Source organism: Aptenodytes patagonicus, chromosome 2 (assembly GCF_965638725.1).
Source record: "Aptenodytes patagonicus chromosome 2, bAptPat1.pri.cur, whole genome shotgun sequence".
Taxonomy (NCBI): domain Eukaryota; kingdom Metazoa; phylum Chordata; class Aves; order Sphenisciformes; family Spheniscidae; genus Aptenodytes; species Aptenodytes patagonicus.
Window position 1 is genome coordinate 120,321,485 of NC_134950.1, and position 14,450 is coordinate 120,335,934.

The 14,450-nt window shown below is 36.1% G+C and overlaps 2 protein-coding genes across 53 annotated transcripts in view; both read left to right on the forward strand.

Annotated features, from left to right (window-relative positions):
• CLASP2 (cytoplasmic linker associated protein 2) overlaps nt 1-6,887 on the forward strand; it is a 148,387-nt gene extending 141,500 nt beyond the window's left edge. For all 50 annotated transcript variants that reach the window (XM_076330917.1, XM_076330936.1, XM_076330931.1 and 47 more), the window contains 5 exons: nt 1,389-1,582; nt 2,416-2,544; nt 4,285-4,491; nt 5,608-5,724; nt 6,801-6,887. In XM_076330917.1, coding sequence (XP_076187032.1) covers nt 1,389-1,582; nt 2,416-2,544; nt 4,285-4,491; nt 5,608-5,724; nt 6,801-6,887 — 734 coding nt within the window. The remainder of the gene's footprint in view (nt 1-1,388; nt 1,583-2,415; nt 2,545-4,284; nt 4,492-5,607; nt 5,725-6,800) is intronic.
• An 806-nt stretch (nt 6,888-7,693) lies between these two features.
• The window catches only part of UBP1 (upstream binding protein 1), a 61,546-nt gene continuing 54,789 nt past the window's right edge, over nt 7,694-14,450 (forward strand). For all 3 annotated transcript variants that reach the window (XM_076330968.1, XM_076330969.1, XM_076330971.1), the window contains exon 1: nt 7,694-7,774. In XM_076330968.1, the coding sequence (XP_076187083.1) occupies nt 7,695-7,774 (80 nt within the window). In that variant the 5' untranslated portion in view covers nt 7,694. The remainder of the gene's footprint in view (nt 7,775-14,450) is intronic.

Below are 14,450 nucleotides of genomic sequence, written 5' to 3' on the forward strand. Positions count from 1 at the left end.
GTAGAACAAATGTAATAGTTCTGGTAATAAAAGTAATGATCTTCCTTCTGTAAAAGTGATTGTCCATTCTGTGCATCTGTACTAATTAATAACCTGCTTAATGCAATTTCACTCTGTCCTTTAGGCAAACATTAATGATCCATTTAGAGAGTCTGCAAAGCATGCATTAATATAGAGGCAGTAGAAGTGCTCGCAGAAAAAAAGTTTCTGCTTTCAGGTGCTTGTGCTCCTGATTACTCATGCAAAACAGAATGCAAATAAGAATGTTGGGTACAAAAACAGTGTGATTTTTAAGGTAACTGATTTGTGATTTTGAGATACTTGATATGTGGTATTCAGCTTTTACTTGTTTCTTTGTACAGGTACTTTGTACAGCATTTATAAGTCACAACATTGAATACAGTAATATAAGATGTTCAAGGGCTGTATATGACCTAATAAATTTGTTATGTATTTCATGTATTAATGTATTTCATGTGTTGATAAAGGGAATGATTTTAGGAAAGACGCAGTGCAGGAACATTTGCATTTTAACCTTTTTCCAGAAAAAAAAATGTGTGTTTCTGTTAATTTATCTGAAAGTCTCAGTGCAAAGATGGAAGCTATATTGCTTTTCTTTCTTAAAGGCTAAATGGATCTTGATGATGGAATAAAGGCAACAACTTGATATTTAATTTTCATTAAGACCATTTTTAAGTTTCTTGACTGGTTGCAGATCTCTCCGTTTGCAGTCCAGTGTTTACAAATACGGGTCGTGTTACTAATGCATTTTTCCATAATCATGGAATCCTCTCTAATCAAAACTAAAACCCAGAGCCATCTCATAATGACTGCTATCGGGGAATCTCTGTGGGACTAACGGCCTTGCTTTGCTTCTGTTTCAGCTATTTTGTACCAAGCACCATTCTTGTGCATTTTTTTTCCCCCTGTTTGTGTTAACAACCTAGCTATTGCTGTGGAACCATGGCTTACAAAAGTCTAAGCAATCCTGTAATACTAACGGAGAAAAGACAAATTTATCATCTTGGATGGAAGGGTCATATGGAAGAGGTAGCTCTTTGTGTATAGATCAGATTTAAAAGGATGCAGAGTACTTATCACTTTGGATATTGCAAGCATAAAACTTTTGCAGTAAACTAGCTTACAGTGGGTTTTTTGCAATATCATCATACTTTTTTTTGGGCAATTGTAAGTTTGTTCAGCAATGTTGGCTGCACTGAAAATGTAGTAGCCAAATTGCAATTTTTGCAGACAAATTTGGTGAGAAAAATGAAAGCATGCTAGAAAGCCAGCTAGCCATCCTAGAAAATATCCTTCAGTTGTACAGCAGGCACTAATATTTACTTGCAGTGATCTGAGAACTGTGTTTGTTTATTCCTTTCTGACAGAGCCTCCCATGGACCATTCTGATCTGGTTGCAGAGTTACTGAAAGAGTTATCAAACCATAATGAGAGAGTTGAGGAAAGAAAGGCTGCCCTATACGAGCTCATGAAGTTAACTCAGGAAGAGTCTTTCGGTGTTTGGGATGAGCACTTCAAAACAATACTACTTTTGCTGCTTGAAACACTTGGAGATAAAGAGGTATATTCAGATTAATCCAGTTAAGAACGTTAACAAAGCACATAGTTTACTTTCAGTATCTTTGAAATTTGTATGGGTTGTAGGAAGGGCACAAATTCCAGTTAGTCTTGAAAAACAAAAAACTGTGGAAATAAAAAAATGTCATGAAGTCTGAATGCCCTGATGGTGAAAAGGGCATCAGTAATACTTACCTTCTCAAGTATTCTTATTTGTCGTTTCCCACACGATAAATTAAATGAAACATTTTTCACTGGGATTCAAAGCTTATCTGTTAATAGCCCCTGGTGGAACCTAGAATATCAAAACATCATGTGTGGCAAAGTGTCTAAAAATACGTTTGTAAAATACAGTAATGCTCATTGTGAAGAGACTGAGTTCTATGTAATTGTTCTCTACAAGGGCCATGTTTTTGAAATTACTGAGGATCAAAAAGACACTAATACTTGTTTTTCATTTAAAAAATAATAATAATTTGTAAAAAAATTTTCAAAAGTGTATATGCTTGATGTGATGCTAAAGGTTTCATCAGAACTTGTGAAGAGTGAAATTGTTTGCAACTTAACTTCTGGGTAGCGTCGATAATGCGATTAGGTTAGCAGCGTGTTTATGATATGCCGCCTGAATTATCTACAAAGAGAGATTGAGAAGAGTGAGAAACTGGAGACTTTCTTTTCTAGCTTTATTTGTTAACACTAGGTTCATACTGTATATATGCATAGAGCATAATCTGATATTTTTCCATTATCAAAGACTCATCCAGCTGCTACACAAATGTTAAAACTTATGTCTGTTTAAAGATACATAACTCATTTATTTTAATATTAAATCTTTAGCATGCAATTAGAGCTTTGGCATTGAAAGTTCTAAGAGAAATTCTAAGAAACCAGCCAGCAAGGTTTAAGAATTATGCAGAGCTCACAATCATGAAGACATTAGAAGCGCACAAGGACCCTCATAAGGAGGTTAGTAATCAATTATTCTGTTTGAGGTTATGACAAATTATTACAAAATGAAACAGCTGTCCAAAAAATGCTTGAGAAATTAGTCAGATCTTACTGAGGAAGTAATTTGTTTAATACAAGCATTCAGCTGTTACTAGTTAACATGGGTATGCAAGGGGAAAAAAAAAGAAGAACTGCAGTTTTGTAAGCTCTCAAATGCTTAATATCAGCCCTAATAACACTTGCCTTGGGTGCTATCCAAGAGGACATAGTAACCAACAATGTGCCATTATAGCTCTTCAAGGAGTAACTGAAGGGAGTTTTTTCCTTGTATGACATCTTAAGCCAGATATGGGTGTCCTGGAGCTCTACAACAAGCTTCTGGATTTCATTAAGGTTCATGGTTGAGAGATGGGACTGAACATGACAAGGAATTGTCAACCCTTTCCATTTTTAGCCAGCTCTGCACCATTTGAGAACGTGGTTTTGAATGTTGTTAGGGGAGAACGCACAGGAACATGTCAAAGGGAGGAGCTGATTGTGGCTGAGAATAGTGAGGGGATTCAGAAGTGCAAGGATAACTGTAATCTTGCTCAGAAGTATTTGTTATGCGCACATACATAATAAAGAATAATGCATGTAGATATAAGAAACACAAATACAGTAACCACCCCAATATTAAACAGTTCACATCAGTGTCACTAATGCTATGGAAAGAATCCAGGTTTATTATTAAATGAGTACATCTTCTCCTTGCCCTCCCCATGCAAGGTCACTTACTCTGTATGGAACTTACTGTGGAGTTCCAGGTTTTGAAGTTTGACTGCAGTTCCTCCTCCCATACCAATGACTTTTGTCATTCATCTGATACTCATTTCTCTTTTCCCTGCACCCTCTTAATTTGTTCCATATACTGTATTTATTACAGTGTCTTGTCCCCATCTTTCCTTCTCTGTTACTGTGCTTTTTCTCTCTCTTGGTTTCGTGTATATGAGTGAGAGTGTAAAGGGGACAAGGATGGAGAGAATCAGGTATGGAAGTTTTTGTACATCACTGATGTACAAACCGCTGATTTTGTACAGCGGTTTTGTCTTGTTAGATGGCAGGCGCCACAGCTGCACTAATATGAAGATCAGATGCGACTTTTCTGTGTTGTGCCCATGCTGTATCCTGAGCTTCTGTACCTATTGTCTTCCTACCTAATTACTCTTGTTCTGCTTGTTCTGCATATTCTTCAGGCTTAAAGTACTCTCTTGTCATAGTTTCTGTCAAACTTAGAGGGGAGGAAAAACAGCTAGATTGACTTCTAGAAGTAGCAATTTAGGCATGTCATTAAACATGTTTTTGAGATGAATGTGAAAACATGTCTTGTCAGTGATCACTGACCTAACAAGCAATAACAAATGACAACACAAGAAATTACAAAGGTGATGGTATTTCAGTATGTAGTTGGAGGGTATTGCAGAAGAGAGACATTTCAGATCTGATTCAACAAGCAGGTTTGAAAAACTGATACATATTGCTGAGGACATAGATTAGCCACAGAATACTGGGAAGAGTCTTGTTTTTAGGGAAGTATAACCAACAGTTGGAATCTTGTAAACAGATTTTCAAAGGGCTCTTCGTTCACATATTTCTACAATATTGTAGAGCTCTTGGTAGGCAATTTTTATGCTCAAGACCTTTACTGCTAGGTAACAGGCCATAGTAACAGTCTCTTGTAAATAATTTTTCCATGTCTTTTACTTATTCTTTCAATAGGTGGTGAGATCTGCTGAAGAAGCTGCTTCCATGCTGGCCACTTCCATTAGCCCAGATCAGTGCATCAAAGTTCTTTGTCCAATTATCCAAACTGCAGATTACCCCATTAATCTGGCTGCAATCAAAATGCAGACGAAAGTCATAGAAAGAGTATCTAAAGAAACCCTTACTCAGCTTTTACCAGAGATTGTGCCAGGTCTAATACAGGTAAGGAGAGAAGAAAGAAAAACGAACAAAAGAAACTATATATAAGAATTGCAAAGACTTTTTAAAAATAGTATCACTTGGCTCTCACGAAGGATTTTATTTGTCTGATAACTGATGGCTGCTTTGACCCAAAATAACTCAGTGGGAACAAACTCTTTGATTGGCAGGTAGCTAAATTATAACTGTGGTTATGACTCAAAGGAAATCTCAGTAGGATATTAAGTACTGGTTATAATTAAGCTTGGTAGATACTTTTAGTTAGAAGATCGGGTTTTGTTGTTTATATCTTTTTCCAAGTTGTAATCATTCGGTCTGAAATTGTCCATGTTGTATTTGTGTATAATTGTAGGGTTTTATCACTTGGGGCTTGGGGGAGGCAAGAGGAAAGAAGCAGTTGATTGGGGAAAGTTTAATAAAACGAGAAGGATATCAGAGGTTTCTCTTCCTTTGTCTTTAAAAATAAATTCTTTCCCATCTTATCAAGAGCCAAAATACATTAATTTGCATGTGATGGATAAAGACTCTTCAGAGTTTGACAGCTGCATTCTGCTGATTTCTGTCTTTAATGGGTGTGATTCAATCATATATCTGCAGGAAGGTGGAGGCAGAGAAGGGGCCTTCTGAGAAGGGGGTGTGAGTGAGGCAGCCAGGCATGGGGTACTAGCAAAGTGGCAAAAGAAACAAAAGTCATTAAGGAATGAGATGGGAGTAAACAAAAGAATCTTTAGCTTTTAAGAGAATACTTCTTTCAGAATAAGGAAGCTCTAAATGGAGTGGTCTTCTGCTTTAAGTAAATATCTGTATAGTCTAGAACAATTTCTCTTACGTACTCCCCTATTGCATGACAGCAACTCTGTTTTCAGTGTAACTTATGAACAGGAGTGCGTGGGTTTTAGTTTCAGTCTGGAAAATGATTATCAATGGTGATTAATAAGCAGCCTGCTCTTTAAGTGCATGCTCTGTATTTGCGTGTTTGTTGGAATGCTTCATTGGGCTACACTAGCATTCATTTACTGTAGACTTCAATGTATTTATTATAGTAAATAAGTAAATAGCTTTCTGAGGCTTTTAATCATTAACTGATAAGGTATTAACGTTAATTTTATTGCTTTCTAGGGTTATGATAATTCAGAGAGCAGTGTTCGTAAGGCATGTGTTTTCTGCCTTGTAGCCATTCACGCAGTAATTGGTGATGAACTAAAACCACATCTCAGTCAACTCACTGGCAGTAAAGTAAGTAAAAGATACCATTTAAAGAAATCTTAGCTCATAATTGCATGTATGCATTTGCATTTTGGTTGCAATTGCCAGAAGGTTTCATAAAAGTATATACTTGAATGAGAACATCAGGGCTGCTGAAACCCTCTGAGGATTAATAAAACTTTGTCATAAAATGTTCAAAACTGAAAATCCATAGATCTTTATTTATGCAAGTGTATGAACTTTAGCATTAAGATAAATACTAAATTATGTTTCTTACAGCTGTTTAATGCTTTTAGTTACTGATTGTATCCCCGGTAGTAGTGATAATGGCTATACTCAGCATGGCTTTTCCTATCAGTATTTCTTGTGTTGTTTTTCATGAAAGTTCTGATTGAAAAGCAATAAATGTAATATGTGGATGTTACATACAGCAGTTTTATTTATTCTCCCTCCTTGTTATTTTGCTTTCATCAATCCTTTCAGTACCTCTAATTTGAAATAATAATAATAATAGTAATCAGTCTGTGGTCCTTTTTGATTCAGGGTATTTATGATTTTATTGACATTTCTTACATACAGTTTTTTGCATGCAAAGAGCTCTGTGTTAATTGTGAATATCTTTGTCCTTGGGAATAAAACAGGACAATTAATTTTGTATATCTTTGAATAAGACAGTTGTATCTTAAAAATACTCTCTGGCAGTGATTGTGTTGAATGTGATTCTAGACAGTATTGGAAGCTTTAGTAAGTACCAGCATCAGCAACTCTAACTAGAGGCTTAAAACCGCAACCTTAACTTAAAAGAAAAAAAAACCCTACCTTCTTTGGAAAGCATTGTAATTTGAGGAAAATATTCCATCTATCTTAATCTAGCTACCTTAGATTGTTCTCTTCTTTACATCCTTAAAGAAGCTTGAGCAGTTTCCTTGTGACAAATTTTGCTGTGTTTGATGTTTTCATTGGCAAGTATGGTACCTTTGAATCAACAGTGTAAAATATAATTGGGGGGGGGGGGAATCATTTAATGTCTCCTTTGTTGTACCGTTCCTGTAGTCTGTACAGTTTGCAAATACTAAAAAAAGTGAATTTCTGGCTTAAATTTGCAGATGAAATTATTGAACCTTTACATCAAACGTGCCCAAACAGGCTCTGGACCAGGGGATACAACAGCAGATATGTCTGGACAAAGCTAATGAAGCTGAGAAGAGTTAACCAGGTCTCCTAAAGAAAGGGCAAGGCCCTCTTCAGTGAAAGGAAAATTCTTACATACAACTTTTGGAACTTTTTTCTTGGGTTTTTTTTCCTTTTTTTTTTTTTCCCCTCCCTCCCCCCCCTTTAACCAACGGCTGTCCTCAGCCTGCATGTGACTGTTGCAATAGAATTATTCCAAATTCAAGGAAAAACAGTATTAACATCAGTTGATCAAAGCAGAATAAAATTTAAAAATAATCTAATCCATCAGTTATCCTGTTCGCAATCCTCTGTGTCTTCCCATTAACTTTTGCCAGTGTTATTGTATTAAAAAAAAAAATTTTTTAATGCTAATTAAAAAGGTATGCTTTAAGCTTCAGAAGTTAAAATATAAATTCTGTTGCTTTTATTCAGCTGCAGATAACATTACTTTTTTATTGCTATTTTGTTTGAGTATCATGTCCTTCGCTAGAAACAAGAAGTGATGTGAACCAAGGCTGAACTAGTCTGAACTGCAGTGAGACTCGTTCACTGTGTTGGTGGTTCATCATCTTATTTACAGCTTGTTTGGGATATTCTGGAGATTGAGAAATATGCCTATAAAAAAAAGCTGGATTGATCCAGTTCTGTAAAAGTGATATTGTTCATTGGTTGTATGTTTGTTGCATAAATAAGAATTTAGTGTGCGCAGTAGAGGACTGGTACAACCAGTACCTCTTAATGTGGAAGACAGCCCTTTCAGGGTAGCATTGCCGACCTGGTGATAGTGTGGCAGTCTGCTTTTTAGCAGCAGAGTTAATGGTCACTTGATGGACGTGAACCATCCTTGTCACCTTTCGTTCTTCAAGCAGGATGCTTCAGAATGGAGTGCTCTGCCCAAGCATGCTCAGTATGTATTTATCTTTATCACTAGAATGTTTCCTCTCAACCTAATTGCTGGAACAAGTAGTCTTGTATTGTAACTCACATGGGATTTTATGACAACAGTGCAGAAAACTATTCGTTATCTTCCTAAAAGCACCAAGGTTTTCTGCATTGAATTTAAATGGGGGGGGAGGGGGAATAGTCACAAATGCTATAGATCTTGCCACCTTTTAATTTAAAAAAAAATATATATTTTGGATGAGTTGGGAAAGCTGCACCAAATTATTTGCATGGTTTTCTTGAATAGCATCCTCAAGACCCATCTGGATTAAGGTGTGGAAATGTTTCCAGGGTTTGTTTTTCCATTTTTGAAAAAGAGTTAGTTTATTGTGAATAATGGTTCTTTGTATTTATGAACTTGATAATGGAAAGAGAACAAAGATCAAGTAAATGTGTCCCTAAATGTTGTCTTTTTCTTTTTTCTTTTTTTCTTTTTTCTTTTTTTTGGTCTTGGATATAAGCGGCAAGGTAATTAACTGAGAACTGGGATGAAACAGTGCCCTTCCCAGGAATGGTGGAATTTTTTTTTTTCCCTGACTCTTTTTTTCCCTTTGACTGTGGTGTTGTCTAGTTGTAGGAAGTGCATCCTGATAAGAGAGAAAATAGCGGTGCCAAGGATGATGATCTATGCTAGGCTAAAATTCTCTCTAGCTCTTCAGGGTGACTGATTTTTGACTGAGCTGCTGCATATAGCACCCAGTGGAAGAACTATCTACAGAAAATCTTCTTTACTTTTTTTTTTTCCAAATTATTACTTAATGTGTATTCAAAACTCTATTCTTCAACATTGCAGCCAAATATCATAAGAAACTACTTACACACTTCACTTGCTAGGAACCCTGAAAAGCAAAACCGAATAAAAATTAAGTCAGATGCTTGTAGTTACATGAAAGGTTGTTTTCACTTTAGTTTGAAGTGAATCCAATAGAAAGAGCCAAGATGTGGTTGTTAAAGAAGCAGTGCCGTTGCAGAGATTTATTTGGAGGAAAAGTTGTAGAAATATATGTAAAGACTTAAAACCAAGACTGTCATAACTCGTTGCTAGCCCGTTTTAGCAGCTACATCAAGAAAATAGTATCTCCTCTTTCTTTCCTTCGTTATGTGTAACATCCTTGTTGTTTTCTACTGTTTAATTACATTGTGTATTTATAGTTCTATGCTTACCATTGTGCATATACTGGCAATAAAATGTACATAACATTACTTAAAAAATGAGCAATGTATACATTCTGGTTTTCTGTTTTATTTGATCACATGCTATAAGAAAAATTATAAATGTGATTGATACAACATTGGTTAAAAAAAATTCTCTTAATCTTCGTGTTTTGTGTGTCCAAATGATGTTTCTTTATATACTCTTGTTACTAAATCTGACCTGGCATTTGAGAACGTGCTGTGAATACAGGTATGCTAGACAAAAATGTTTTTTGGAAGTTGAATAGAATCCTTATGAACACCCAGTTTCCTTCATCTAGGCAGGTTTCTTGTTTACTATTTCATTTATTTGTACATTATACATTGTTTGCATTTTATTTTTTCAATATTTTAAAAATAATTTTCAGTCTACAGTCCTGTAGTTTACACTTTGATTATACAAAAGGTCACTTAAAAAAAATTTGCACAAATTCTGAGCTCAATAGTCCCGTATGTTATTCCTGCTTTTTCTACAGGTAATGTTTGTTTCCAGAGGATCATTTCAAGATGACTGCTGTTTGTCATCTTTTTGAAGATCCTATTTCATACTGAAAAAATAAGTTATTGAAACGTACAGTATATATTCTGGATGAACCTAGGGGTTTTTATGTGTAAACAAAAGTTGGTAAGAAAGAAATGTTTTTATCCCCTATATGACTGAAAATTTTTGCTCCAGGTAGGGGAGGAAGATACTTACACAAAGTTTGTCCCTCAGTTTTGCTTCTAAGCCATCTTTAAATGTCCTAAGTGTGGATATCCCATGTATTAAAAATCTAAATGCAATATATTTAAATGAATATTTTACTTATGATATGACTAGTTCTGTTTCCATCAAAGATGGGGATACTATAGTGGATAACATCTCTTTATATTACATGGATCCATCAGAATGTAAGAATTTGCAACAAAATTATTTCCACTGCAGCCAGTTACCAGATTCACTGCATTGCTTTTTTCCTTCATTTCCTATATTATAAATAGACATTAGCTCAGTTAGGTTTGAGCAATGACTAGTCGTGCCTTATGTTCCTGCTGGAGGTGGTTTCTCTAATGGATTAGCATGAAGATCTGGGAAAAACCTAGGACAATTATAAGTTGCTGTTCTTTCAGAAAGGGTTTCTTTATGTTCATTCTAATATTCTGTAAAGATAGGTCATTGCAATCATTTGAATACCAAAATGTAATTCTTAAAGGTTGGGTTTGGGCTTAAAAAAAGAGGAAGAAGGAAAGAAAGCTACATGCATAATCAGGATAGGAAATGCATGTCTTGGATGTCTCTGACTTGGATGTCATTTGCTTTAAACAATTTTGAGTAACACGTTATGTTGAGCTGAAGTCTTAGCAAGGAAGTTGGGATAGTAAATGTAAATTGAAAGGAGAGCTGATCCTGTAAATTTTCCCGAGTTTGGTTGCTTGCTTGTTTTTGAAGATAAAGGTTGGAACAGATTGAGTTGTGTTTATTATTTGTGGTCTGAGTCCCAGAGCAAAAAGAACACACGTTTGTATCCTGAAACACTTACATATTCCTAGTAGTTTCTGTGAATGTTTAAACGTTTGAGTAAATTCATAAACATACTTATGTAAAAAGCCTATTGAGAATGCAGGCCCGAACTGCTCACAGTTTAATTTTCAGCAAAAGAACTCAAATTCTGAATATGACATTGTCCCTTAGAAAACAATCGTATAAGAGAAAATAATCTTAAGGAATAAATTTGTTGACTTATGCTACAGTTACTCCCTATGATAGGGTAGTGAGAATGGTTCAGCTGGTTGTGGTGACTTTCACTGTGTCCGGTTGGGACTTAGCAAATAAAAACATAGAACACAATAAACATAAATACGATGGGGATAAACGGGCAGTTTGGGAACTGGAGGATTACCTGCAGAAAGAAAACTGATATTTTCTCCCAATTGAAACAGTAAACTGATCAGTTTTACAGTTGCAGTCTACTTCCAGGTAAGATGAAAGTCAATATTCATACTACATTCTCTAAAGAAAACTTCGTACCTTTCCCCCCCTACATTTTGTAATTAAGTCTTCCAGCTCTTTAGAAGCATATACTTTAAAAATTTGCTTCGTATATTATAAATGTTCTCTTAAACAGATTAAAATTTTTCTTTTTTGTTAAAACACAGAAGATTTTCAGTAATATGGGAAGTTTGAGAAACTAATTATGCTAGTCTGGCAAGTGGAAAAAAAAAATCAAACTTCATTTACTTTTTTTTTTCCTATATTTGGTATATGTTTGTATATTCTAAGACCTCAGGGTTCCCAAGCTGTGCAGCTTGGATTATCCCAGTTAAAGAAGTTTCTTCATTTGCTGATAGGATTTTAGGATAATGAGCATGTTTACTGAGAAGTTCCCTACTGAAGAAAGTTTGCTAATAGGTAATTTCTGCTCAGACAGATTCGCAACTATGTTTGTAAATTGCTGTTAAACAGTAACTTTTGGAAACTTTGAAATGGTATTTTGCAATCAGTTTTGAATATTGTATGATTTCTGTCAAATCTAAAATTCTGTAACTCTTGATGTATTTTAGGTAGATACAAGTGATACTAAAGAAGCATATTTTGAGGGAGTAAGATTGGAAATAATGCTGGATAGTGAAACATGGAAAATACCTTTCTTCAGTGGAAAAAATAACATACTTGCATATAACTGTTTGATATCCAGACTTGTTACTTTTGGCAGGAGGTAGAAAGGTAACTAAACTTTATCTTGGGCATGAAAGTTTTACAAGTCTTCCATTTTTATTGTGCTTCCTGTCCTAGATCGTGCTATTGTCCACCGATGCAAATCTTTGGACCTCTATAAACTCATATTGAAATCAGTACTGGAGTCAGTTCTGTTAACTATATGTCAGGCTAGGTTCAAAGGTAGTGCCTGTCTGTCCAAGGAAGACTTATACCAATAAAAACAAACATGCAGATTTAAGTTAGGCAGTAAACAGACATTCTCAGAAGTCAGCTAGACTGGTTAGTTATTCCCTCACCATCTATTCATCTCTGCCCATGGCAGAGCCAACAGAGTACCTTGTGGGAGCTCCCTTAATCTATTTGGGGAGCAATCTCAGACTGGTCCTCCAGCAGCATCCTGGGATCAGAAACTTCTGCCAGAGATGCTGGCAAAAGTGAACATTGCCCTGGGCTTTGAGGGTCTGCCTGTGGCGGGGGGTACAAAAAAAACCATTTCTTAGCACAGTTTGTTTAGCCTGAGCATATGTAGTTCATGTTAAAATACCAGGGAAGACAAGAAAACTGTGGTTTCAGCTTGGTTTAAACGGCTGAAGTGCAAGATTTTGGGGGGGAACTGGATGTGTCTGTTTCAATTAGAATTGCAGATTAGCATGTTTTCAAATGCTTAATTAATCTATCGGCTAATCTGAAATAATACACTTGAAATGTAACTGTAATGGTATACAAGTGCAAAAAGTCTCTAATCTGGTAAAAGAGTAATTTCTGGCCTGTTATTTTTTGTCCTTTCAACACAACTTAAACTGCGTTGGATAAAACATTTTTATACCATACTAAATGTCATTATAGATGGTTGTATTTTATATAGAGAAATTCTGAGGTGTTTGATATGGTTTTTGATCTTTCAGATGATAGCTGTGGCGATGTTGGCCAACTAATCAATTGAATTATTTTACATGGACGAAATTATCTGTTTTCCCTAAGGAGTTTTCATGCATCACTATTTATGTAGCCTGTATTTGCTTAAGAAGAGAAATCTTAATTGGATGTTACCTGATTGTTCAGAGATTGTCAGGTGAAACTTTTTGAAACTTTACTCAGAAGTAACTGCTGGTATTATCAGAGGCTGCCCTTTCTCAGAAGTCTGTTAATGAGCCATTGCTGCTTGAACCATCTAAGAAAGGAGATTTTTGCCCTGTTAGGAAGTGGAAAACAACAGGATTGTTACAGAATATGAGGAGAGAGACATAGTATATGTACTTAATTTAACCCCTTGTGAGTTGTAGCTCTTGTTCTTAAAAACCTTAAAAATCCCGTGTGGTTTGTAATGTTTTTAGGAAGGGGATTTTCTTGGAATACAGAATGTCTTGTTTTCTGCATTCTGAATTAAGAGGAAAACACTGATACTGGAGGATTTTGTCCCCAAACCCAAGACAGCATGATGTTAGAAAATGTTAGACCTGGCAGAGTACCAAAGCTGCCTTAGAGCGTCAGGTAAAAGGGACTTTGTGCATCAGGAATGAGAAGGAACTGAGCTGGCTTTTCTGTGTCAGCACACACAGGAAGCCTACATTGCTGCAGCAGTTTGAGAGTCCAAATACTGATTTTTTTTTTTTTTTTTTTTTAAGGCTACCAAGTAGGTGCACAGCAAGCATAGAATAGAAGAATAACAAACACTTGAGCTTGTCCACCTTTACAGACTTCTGAATCTTATACAAAAAAACCTGACTCCATCCTCTGCCAGAGCCATAAAAACCTGCTAGCTTAAGTTTTGATTTGGGTATGATGTGATGGGTTAAATCAAAATTTTTCTCTGGGCAATGTTGCTGTCTAAATCTCTTTATGCCTGCAAATGATCTCCATGTGATAGGTTCCTTTGCAGGCCTTAAAGTCTTCCTAAGAGGCAGCAGAAGAAAGCAAAGGTAATACCAACCATGCCTCCATCTCATAAGATGTGAAGTCAGTAAGACTTTTATTCCTCAGTTGATACCTCAGCACCTTAATTGCATCCCCTTAGATTCAGAAGTACATTATGTGAGAAATATGACTATGGTGGAATAAATTACAGAGCAGTAACACTCTGCAATGGAGACTTTCAGACTTTTTTTTAAAAGGGGATCGATCCCATGAGGAAAGGAGCATACCCTGCATTCTTCAGAAAAACCCAAACCTGTGTTTTTTGTAAACTGACACTCGAGGCATTGGAAGCAATCCATATTTCTCCTTCACATATGAAGTTAGTTCTCAGAGTGCCTCATTTCAAGGAGACACTGAAGCAAGTCAAAGCACAGGGTCTGCTACATACCTAATGTATCTCATCAAAGTGATCAGAAGGAGCTGTTGAAGTGTTTAGTGTGCTCAGCGCTGTTATGCATGCCATTCTGGTCAGATACCCCATGTCTCTGTGCTCTTAGTGTCCTAAGATTTCTGCTGGAATTTAGGAGGTCTACCAAAAATGTTCTTTATGTTTTTTCCCATTTCCCTTTTCTTTTTGTTGGCAGCCCTGCTTGTCAAGAGTTCTTCTCTATTGCAGAGGAAGGACTGGTGAATGCATCAGTCCTTACAGTGCTTTAACGTTAAGCAGGCCCAGATTAGGATGTCTAAAACCATCCAACAATCCAGAAAAAAGGTGGCAGGTGGACATGGAGAATATGCGGGCATTGCTGCTTATCCTTTACTGCATTAAACAGACACAGTGCATTGCTGTTCACAGTCTGACTGCTAGCAGTGATTGCCTACTTATTGCCACCTT